The sequence below is a fragment of the Gymnogyps californianus genome, chromosome 29, assembly GCF_018139145.2.
Source record: "Gymnogyps californianus isolate 813 chromosome 29, ASM1813914v2, whole genome shotgun sequence".
NCBI lineage: Eukaryota > Metazoa > Chordata > Aves > Accipitriformes > Cathartidae > Gymnogyps > Gymnogyps californianus.
The window spans coordinates 1,084,462-1,094,177 of record NC_059499.1 but is presented as its reverse complement, the minus strand read 5'-3'; the positions used below and the strand labels follow the sequence as shown (position 1 = coordinate 1,094,177).

Below are 9,716 nucleotides of genomic sequence, written 5' to 3'. Positions count from 1 at the left end.
GTATATAAAGGTGTATATAAGGGGTGTAAGCACCCTCCCAGCCACCAGCAAGCGTTACCACTCCGCAACCCCATCCCCGGCACGCTCCCGCCTCGGCCCCGAGGGTTTGGCGAATGTTTTGAGCCGCGGCAAACCAAACCAGCCGGGAGCGGGAGCTCAGCCGGTCCCCCAGCTCCAGGGACTGGGAGGCACTGGGCAGCCGGGACGATGGGGACCCCGATTTTGCGATAACGCTCACCCGGCTGCCGGCTCAGGAGCTGGGGGACGGGGGGGGGTGTCTCGCCGGGGTGCGATGAGTTTTGGAGGGAGGGTGGAGGCGCAGGGTGGGTTTTGGCTGGGGAGCCTTTCCCGGTTACATCGCTGCCCGAAGCTGTCCCTGCGGTTCCCCCGGGATTCGGTACGAAATACCCCCCTATGTGCGCCCGCCCCGTGGGGTTCTGCCCCGGGAAGGGGGACACGCTTTGCCGTCCCCATCCCACCGAGCGCACCCCGCTCCCAGCCGCGGACGGAGCCGGAGCCCAGAGGGCTGGATCCGGCCCCGGTGCGAGCAGGTACGATTTCAGAGAGCTGCCGGGAGGGTTTGGGAAGGGGCTGGCAGATCCGTGCTGCCAACGCAGCCCCTGCGGCACAGCCGGGGGGGTCCCCTGCCCCCCCTCCTTTCCCCCTCGATCCCCCCCCCCCCCCCCAAAAGGTACTGTCAGGGCGGGCCAAACCCTGGAAGGTGCTGAGCCCGCACCCAGCCTGAGCCTCCGACTGCAGGACTGCGTGCCATTTCTTGCAATGGTGCCTGATTTAACCCCCTCCCCGACATCCTCCTCCTCGCCCCACACCCCCACCCCCCCAGTCCCCCCCCCCCCCCTTCGGGGACAGCCCCGTTTCGGGGGGCTCCCACCCCAGGTGCTGCACCCCCCCCCCCCCCATCGATAGCAATAGCCACCGCGGCAGCACGGGACGGGCGTCCCGCCCCAGCCATCCCCGGGTGCCGTGAATCGAAGCCGAAGCTTTAAATTAAAACTCAGCCGGGGTGGGAACAGTTGGGGGGGGGATCCCCCCCCTACCCCCCAGCCCCGAGACCACGGCCGAGCCCCCCGACACCGGGCGAGCGGGTCCCTTCCTTAGCACAGGCTGTTTTAGACCCCTAGAGACACGTATCTGTGATCCCCCACCCCGCCCCAGCCTCCCATTTTTTTATTTTTCATTTTCCTTTTTTTTTTTAAATATTATGTACTATATTTTTAGTCTTAAACACGATATATTATATATATTTAATTTTTTTATATATATATATAAATATAAATGTTAAAAAAGAGCTTGCAGGTCACCTTTGTTCTACGGGAGCATCGTGACGGGGTGGGCGTGAGTGACCCCCTCCCATGGGACAGAGCGGCTCGGAGTTGCGGCGGGGGGGGGTCTGCAAGGTCTTGGGGGACCCGGCGGTGGCACGGCCAGCAGCCTTGGGGACATGGGTGCTACAGCTGCCCCGGGGAGGGACGAGCTCCTTCCCCCGTGCCCAGCACAGGGCAACACTTGAACCTGGGGTGACGTTTGCACTGGCTCCCGTCCCCAGCCGGGGCACGGGGCGCGGGCTGCGGGGGGCACCGGCCCTGCGGACCCCAACCAAGCAGCCGAGGGGGCGGCAGGATGCGCGCCGGGCTCCGCTGACCTATTTCACCGAAGCTTTTAGCCGGAGCCGATGCCAAGAGAGGCAGGGGAGGTTTGCCAGCCCCTCCGCACCCAGCCTGGCTTTATTTTATATATATCTTTTTTATTTTTATTTTTATTTTTTTCCCCAGAAAACCCTGCAAACAGACTCGCTTAACGATTTTGTTTCCCTACAAATGTAGCCTATTACTTGGTGTGTTTCCACGCCTGGTTTATTATGCATGAACCAAGCAATTTGCCTCCTGCTCCCGGGGACCCATCTTTAAAACAAAAAAGATGCTTTGTCATTCTTAATGGCTTTTGCCGGAGCGAGGAGCGGACGGATGGAAGCACGGCTAGACGGATGGATGGACACGGAGGCAGGGAAGAGACATTAAGTTTCTTCGCCGTCCATAACCCCTCTAACTCAAAACGCCGCCGTGCGAACCAAGCCAGGCAGCTTCAAAGAGATCGGCTCAGCTCCGAAATCCAAGCCCCGGAGGTGCCGCTACCTTGCTGAGGCGGCAGCCTCCTTTCCCCAGGAAACAAATCTCCCTTCCTCGCCATCCGGCTAATTTATTCCCGAGCTGTATTCTAATTTATTCCCCAGGACGGCGGCAGGCTCACCGCCTCCTCGCAGCGGCAGAGAAATCTCTTCGCCTTGTTCTTCCTCTCGCTTCCCTTCCCTCGCGGCCTCGCCGAGGCTGCGGCCGTCGGGGGAGCCGGGAGGGGCGGGAGAAGGCGGGGGAATTTGCGGTGGGCAAAATTTGGGGTGGGTGGAATTTGGGTGGGGGGAATTTGGGGTGGGGGGAATTTGGGGTGGGCAGAATTCGGGGTGGGCTGCGCGATTTTCTTTCGCTTCCCATCCCCGCGCGCCCGTTCTCCCCTTGATGCGACGGAGAGGAGGGCGGCAGGCGGGAGGGGAGCGTCTCTGCCGAAGTTTGGGGGTGCAGGTGAAATCCCTGCCTGCGTCCCTGCGTTTGGGGGGCGGCGGGAGGGTTTGGGGGGAGGATCCCCCCCTCCCCCAGGGACCAACACGTACCCACCCTCAGCTCCCAGGATTTTCTCCAAAATCCATCCTGTGCCAGCAAAACCACCAGGCAGGCAGGGAAACAACCCCGCAGCCTGGAGCTTGTTTATGGCGGGGGGATACGGACAGCCGCCATTTAACTGCAAGTCACCCTGACAGCTACAGCAGGTTAAAGCAAAAAAAAAAAACCCAAACCATTAAATAAAGATTCCCTCAAGAAAACCGTAATTTGTCTCTCGGAGCCCAGCACCCGATAACAACACGCTGTAACCAAAGAGAGATCTGATTCCCGTCCCTTCCCTCACCGCCGGCTGTCATGCTGGAATTTAATCTTCCAGCCCTCTGTTACCCAGGCTGGTGATAAAATATAATTTGATTTCGTTCCTAATAAATCACGAGCTCTTGGAGAGAAAAAAAAAGACGGAGGGAGGGTTGAGGTTCCCTGAATTCGGCTGCGTGGCAGAAGGATGGAAAAGTGGGAGTTAACGGCAGCACCCCAGCTCCGGGCTTGGCGTCAGCAGCCGCCCCCGAAGCAGGCAGCCGCAGGAAGCAGCGAAGCAAAGCGGAGGTTACAGGCAGGAGACAGGCAGGTGCTGCCTACGAGCCTCAGTTTCCCCACCTGGCCGGGGCTCTCGCACGGCCAGGTCAGCCCTGCTCAGCACCAGGAGCAAACCACGAGGGCAGTGAGCGTGGGACAGCGTGACACAGCAGCCGCCCCTCCAGCCGCAGCCCTGCAGGGCCTGCCCTGGGCAGGAGGGCTGCTTTGAGTGCAGTGGAGAGGGGAACCGAGGGGGCGAGACCCTCCCTCCGTGCCAGGCCTCAGGAGCGGGACTGAGCACCAGGCCTCAGCCCTCGCAGGCCTCAGAGCAAGACTGAGCACCAGGCTTGCCCTCGAGCCTCAGGTGAACCGCACCAGGCCTTGGCCTCAGCACCCTCTTGCGCCAGCCGGCCCTCGCGCCTCAGGAGCGGACTGGCCCAGACCCGCCCTCGGGGCCTCAGGAGCGGACTGAGTGCCAGGCCTTGGCCCTCGTAAGCCTCAGCACCAGGCCTGAGTACCAGGCCTTGGCCCTCGCGGGCCTCAGGAGCGGGACTGAGCGCCAGGCCTTGGCCCTTGTAGGCCTCAGCACCAGGCCTGAGCACCAGGCCTCGGCCCTCGCAGGCCTCAGGAGCGGGACTGAGTGCCAGGCCTTGGCCCTCACGGGCTTCAGCACCGGGCCCGAGCGCCAATCCTCGGCCCTCGTAGGCCTCGGCCCTCACAGGCCTCGGCCTTACCCCTTCAGGGCAACCGCCCTGGCTCCCCCGAGCCGCCCCAGGCCCCGGCCCCGCCGAGCCGCCCCCCTCCCGCCCCCCCCCCCGAGCCCCCGGCCCCGGCGGGCACTGAGGGCCACACCCACAGCGGGGCTATTTATAGCCTCGGCAGTCCCGCGAGACGTGGGTGGTGTCGCCGCCAGGTGAGAACGAGGCGCGGGGCGGGCCTTGCCGACCGCTGCCCGCTTCGTGCGTCATCACTCGGCGCCCGGCGGCAGGCAGGCCCCGGGGCGGGGGGCGCCGGTTGGGGCCTGGAGGCAGCGCCGAGGCGGGGAGCGGTCCCCGGGAGCCCGGGGCGGGGGGCCGGGGGGAGCTGGGGGTGGAGGGCCCTTGGTGGGGCCAGAGGGCACCGGGCGGCGGGGGCCTTGAGGGGGCCCGGAGGCTCCAGGCGTTGCTGGGGGGCGCTGGGACCTGGGCCCCCGGGGCTCCGGTGCGCCTGGGGCTGGGGAGTGCTGAGGGGCCAGGGTTGGGGCCTGAGCCCGGGGCTCTGGGGTCCCAGGGCTTGGGGGAGCCAAGGCTGGGGGGCACTGGGGACCTTGAGGGGGTCTGCTGCCCCCATAACCCTGTTCTGCTCCCTGGCTGGGGGCAGCAGCCAGAGCTGGCTGAGGTGGGCAGGGTGTCGTCCCCCCTCCATCTGCAGCCTCACCCACACACCCCCCCGCAGGCCTCTGTCCCTGGCTGAACCCTGACATGCTGTCCCCAAGCAGCGTGGGGGTCTCCTCCCGGCACAGTGCCGCTCAGCCCTGGCGAGAGCAGCCCGGAGGGCACGGCCGAGCCCGAGAGCCGCCCGCAGCAGCCAGGCCCGTGCCCGAGAACGACGGGAGCGGAGGCAGGAAGGGACGGGACGGGGTTTGCCGAGCGCTGTGGGGCTCTCCCGGGGAAGATGCTACTTGCAAAGTGCTAAATAGTGTTCCTGCTGGCTTGGCCCCGGGGGGGGAGCACTCCGTAAGAGTGAATCTCTGTCCCGAAGCGTTGGTGATAAATAATAAAACACTGCGTTTCTCTTCTCCCTGCGTTCTCAGCCCCCTCCAGCAGCCGTTTCTGGAGCACTGGCCTATTTCACAACACGCGCTTTCACCGCGGGGGCACTTAGCGCGCGCAGGAGCTACTCGCAGCGGCCCTTGGTGCTTTAGCCGCGTTGCAACTCTTTTGCTGAGGAGCAAAAGGGTTTTGGCTATCGTGAGTTTGGCTGCCGCTCGCGGAGGGTCAAAATCAAGACCCGTCCCTGACGCTAGCGGGTTGAGCTCTGGCTGTGGCTGCGGGGGGCACGGGCACCCCCGGTTTATGTTACCTGCTGAGCTCCTCCTGGTTTTAAACGGTTGTTGTTCGGTCACCAGCGTGTGCTAGAGCGAAACGGGAGCTGGCATCGGCTTGCCGGGGGGTCGGTGCTCCCCCCCCCAGTGCCGCGCTGGCCCTGGGTTCCTTCTTCTGGTGCTTCGGGGCGTGAGATGGCAGCGCTGGGGAGGAGTCCCGGGCGTGCGGGGTGAGATCCCGACCCTGCGCTGGGGCAGGACGGTAACGGGGCGACTGCGGCGGGGGTTCCCCATGGAATGGGGGCTGAAAGCAAGGCCCTGGGCGGGTGGTGGCCCCATGGGACCTGCAAGATCCCTGCAAAATAACGTTTGCTGCCTGCAGGTGATGAGTAGCTGTGGCTGTCACTGGGTCCTTTCCTGAGGCCACACTTCCCTCTGCTGGAAGGCCACACGGGCGCATCCTTCTCCATCCAGGACATCTCGTTTACTGGGAGCGGTGGGCAAATCCCCCCCCCCCCCCCGAACCCCTCCGTCCTCGGGTTGTCACCCGCAGGGAGAGAAACGACCGTGCGCTGGGTGAAGAAAACGTGCGGCAGTGCCTCGGCCACGACACTTTCGTACCCGTTTCGGGAGCCGAAGCGAGGGGCGCAGCCTGGCCGGGCACCGCTCCTCTCCTGCCAGCTGATCTTGGGGTGCGTGGAGTCTGGCAGCTGCCGGCACCGCTGCCCGGGGGGGCCAACGTCTGCGAGATGATGCCAGGCGGCCTGAATGTGGCTGCCTGAAAGACGGGGAGAGGCTGGGGGACGGTGGGCAGGGAGGGCTGGATCCGGCCCTGAGGCGTCCCCCCCCAGTTGACGATGCTGCTCGCGGGGCTGAGCCGAGCCCGCGCTCCGAGCAGACTTTGTCACCGCTGCTGTGACAGCGATGGGGACAAAGAGAAGTGGCTCCGACGCTCAGGACCCCACTGCTGAGGCCTGGCTGGGGGGGGGGGTGTGACACCGGCTGGCACCCCCGGAGCTGTGAGGGGGGTCCCCCGGTTCTGGCGCAGGGACGTCACTTCCCAGCCCGAGTCACGGCTCCCTCCTTCCCCGTCTGGCAGGGGCTGCGCCTGGGGTGGGGGGGGACAAGGCGGGTGGCAACGCAGTGTCCCCTCCTTGTCACTGTGACCCTGCTAACGCGGGGACAGCGGCGCAGGAGGTGAGGGACAGGGCTTGCTGAGCTGTGGGCTGGCAGAGATGGGCAAGGTGTGAAATCGCGGGGCGGGGGGGGGGGCGTTGCTATTTATAGACGCCCAGGGTGTGAATGCGGAACACCCCCCCCCCCCCAGCTTTGCGCTTTCGTTTGCGAGAAGGCAGCGAGGGTTGAGGATGGGCGGGCGCCGCGTCTGCCTTTTCGGGGTCGCCTTGCTGGCCACGGCCATCGGCTTTGCCAGGTGGGTGAAGGGCGAGAGCGGAGGTGTCTGCAAAATGGCCGGGGACGGAGGGCTCGGGGCGGCCGCAGCGTCCCACCGCCCGCCGGGCTGCGGCCAGCTCCTACTGCCCCAGCAGTCAGATCCCCCACTGCGAGTGGTTTTGGGGTCCCCCGTCACCCTGTGCCTGCAGTCCTGGGGTGAGGGACAAGGCAACAGGCTCCTGGGACCTTCCTTAAATTCTCTTCTGCACCCTGTTTTTTTTCTGACGCTCAATTACCCCGCCCTGGCAAGTGAACGGCGTCCTGGGGAGGTCCGTGCTGCTCTCCCCGGCTCTGCCCCCCAACAAGACGGTGAAGGAGATCGAGTGGAGCTTTTCAGCCGGCGCCGGTGCCACCATTCAAGTGGCAGAGTTCGGCCCCGGCGGCTTCGAGCGCCCAGACCCCAAGGACCGGTTCAAGGACCGGCTGGAGATGCTCAACGAGACGGCGCTGAAGATCGAGGCCCTGGAGCGGGGCGACAGCGGGGTCTACGGGGCTCGGATTAAACTGCACCCGGCGCTGGTGGAGGATCGGTTCTTCAACCTCTCCGTCTCCGGTGGGTGGTTGCAAAGCGGGGGGATGGAGATTACAGAAATTCTTTCGTTTCGGCACTAAATGCCAGGACGCGTGGCCCCTCTGCTAGTGCAGTTGGGATGTTTCCAGCCCGGGGAACAGATTTGCCGCCACGTTCCCCTCCCTCTGCGTGTGCAAAGTGACGATTTATGATCACGTCGAGCTGAGTTCTCAGCAAATTATGTGGTTTTCCTGGCTGCGAATGAGCACGGCCCCTGCCCCGCCCGCCCCGAGGCTCAGCGCCGCTCGGCATCAGCCCCGCACCGGGCTGCCGGCTCCACGCTGGGGCCCCGCTCTCCCCCCTCACGGCACGCAGGTGCTCACTGCTCCTTGCCTGCCAAACGGCAGCTGCCGAGCTGAGGCCGATGAGCACGTAGGCAGCTCCGGCTCTTCAGCTTCCCCACGCCATTTCCCAACCTCCCAGCTCCGGCACGCTGCGGTCGTGCCAGCCTTGAGCTAATCGGTTCTGGCAGCCGGCTACGGCACGGGGTGTGCGGCTGGTCCCCGCGGCCATGGTGCTTGTTGGGCCATGTCCCGGCTGCTCCCAGCCTCTTCCCAACCTTTCGGTTGCCCCCGAGCCCCCTGGGACAGCAGGGCAGCGGGGAGGATCTGCTTTTACCGGTGTGTGTAATCCCCTCCTGTTGCAGAGCCGCTGCCGGACCCCAAAATCCAGAGCTGGCTGCTTTGGAAGAGCCCCGCCTGGTGCCACCTCACGCTGCAGTGCCACGTACCCAGCGGGACCGGAGGTACCGTCACCTGGATGAAACCCCGTGGGGAACCGGGGGGTGTCAGGGTGTCTGCAGTGGGGTGCTGCGTGTTGGGGGTGCAGCCCGGCTCCCCCACCACCACCCTCACCTGCGGGGCCTGGCATGGCCGGGAGGAGAGGAGCCTATCCGTAAACCTGGCCAGCGTGTGCTGGAGCGGAGGTGAGGGCAGCGGGGAGGGATCAGAGGGGAGGGTGAGGCTTTTGGGGAGTCTCCTGGTATCTCCAGGCACCCACCAGCTCCCTCCTGCCCCCCAAAGGGCTGTGCTGGCGGCCGGGTGTCCCCTCACTGCGGTCCTTTCCCCGTCTCAGGGGACGGCATCGGGCCCGGCTGCTGGACCACGGTGGCTGCAATGGCTCCTGGCAGCCTTCACCACCACGCTGGAGGTTCCCGAAGTCCCTCTGCGGCACCGTCCCCGATGAAGAGGGACCCGGTGACGGCTCAGACCTCCGTGCTTGCCTTCACCGACGCTCTCAGCTTTGCGTTGGTGCTGCCCGGCTGCCCCTTTGGGCCGGCTCCCCGTGCCACGGGGACATCCCTCGCCGTCGTGTGCCAAGAACCGCAGCCCATTCCCACAGCCGGCCAGTCCCAGCCGCAGGGAGCAGCTCTGGCAGCAGCACGTGCCGACGGGAATGACGACCTTGAGACCGATCCTGTGTCCTTCCCCTGGCTCGCAGGGACACCCTGCCATCCCTGCAGAGGACCGAGCCGGCGGCATTTCCCGGCGCGATGGTGGGGAAGTGACGGACCCAGCGGCTCTGCTTGGTGTTTCCCAACGTCCTGAGCCAGCGCCCGATGCCTTCAGCCCAGCCGGCCAGACAAGCCTCGGCGAGATGCTGCCCGTCTCCCCATCACGCAGGGAGCCGGGGGGGATGTCCGGCGCAGCGATGCTTCACCTCGCAGGGGATATCCCAGCCTGCGAAACCCCTCGGCGCCGGCTCGCAGGCAGGAGGATTTGGCAGGAGGAAGCCCCTGCCTCGCACAAGAGCCGGTGTCATTCCCGGCGAGCGCCTGCCGTGAAGCCCCATCTCCGGATAGACGGCCTTCGTGTCATCCAGCCGCGTTGTTCTCCTTTTTCCTCGGCTCTCGGAGGACCAGCCGGTTTTCCGTTAGCTGGAAATTTCAACTCGGCAACTTTCATTTCCCCTCTGCCCTCAAGAGATGTGGGAGGAACTGGCTGAGTGGGCAGTGTGTCCAGCCCCTGTTCAGCTGCCCGCTCCGCTCGGGAGGATCCCGATGGCCAATTTTGGGGGCATTCACTGCCCATAAACAGCCCACGTCCCTGCCCACGCCAGCCTCAGTTTCCCCAGCATTTTGAGGATCCTCGTTTGAAGGTGCCCAAGGAGAAGGGCTGCAGTGAATAGTCCCTTGGGTGTGGGTTAATGACTTTGCTCGTAGGCGGGGAGCGGCGAACGCCCTCCCCACCTCTCTGCCCTGCTGCAGGGAGAGCAGCCCTGCTGCGGAGGCTGCTTTCCCCCCCTCCCTCTTTTCCACTTCGAGTTGTTGGAGGTTTTAAATAAAAAATAAGCTTTCTGCACTGCTAATGGAAAACACTTCCTTCCCAGCCACAGCCCCCGCAGCAGCTCAGGGCTCCTAAATCGTGGCTGGGAGGGCTCGGAGGGGCTTTTCTGTGGTGCTCTGAGGGGTGTGAGGGCCCCGGGGGAGCCCATGGGGACGGTTTGGCAGGTCCACGGCTGC

At 64.9% G+C, this 9,716-nt stretch overlaps 1 protein-coding gene across 1 annotated transcript; it reads left to right on the top strand.

Annotated features, from left to right (window-relative positions):
* Positions 1 to 6,599: 6,599 nt before the first annotated feature.
* On the top strand, positions 6,600 to 9,104 carry LOC127026900 (uncharacterized). Its single transcript, XM_050912196.1, has 4 exons — positions 6,600 to 6,664; positions 6,927 to 7,237; positions 7,902 to 8,000; positions 8,330 to 9,104. The coding sequence occupies exons 1-4, from the start codon at positions 6,600 to 6,602 to the stop codon at positions 8,800 to 8,802; spliced, it is 948 nt and encodes a 315-aa protein (XP_050768153.1). The 3' UTR covers positions 8,803 to 9,104.
* The last annotated feature ends 612 nt before the right edge of the window (positions 9,105 to 9,716 follow it).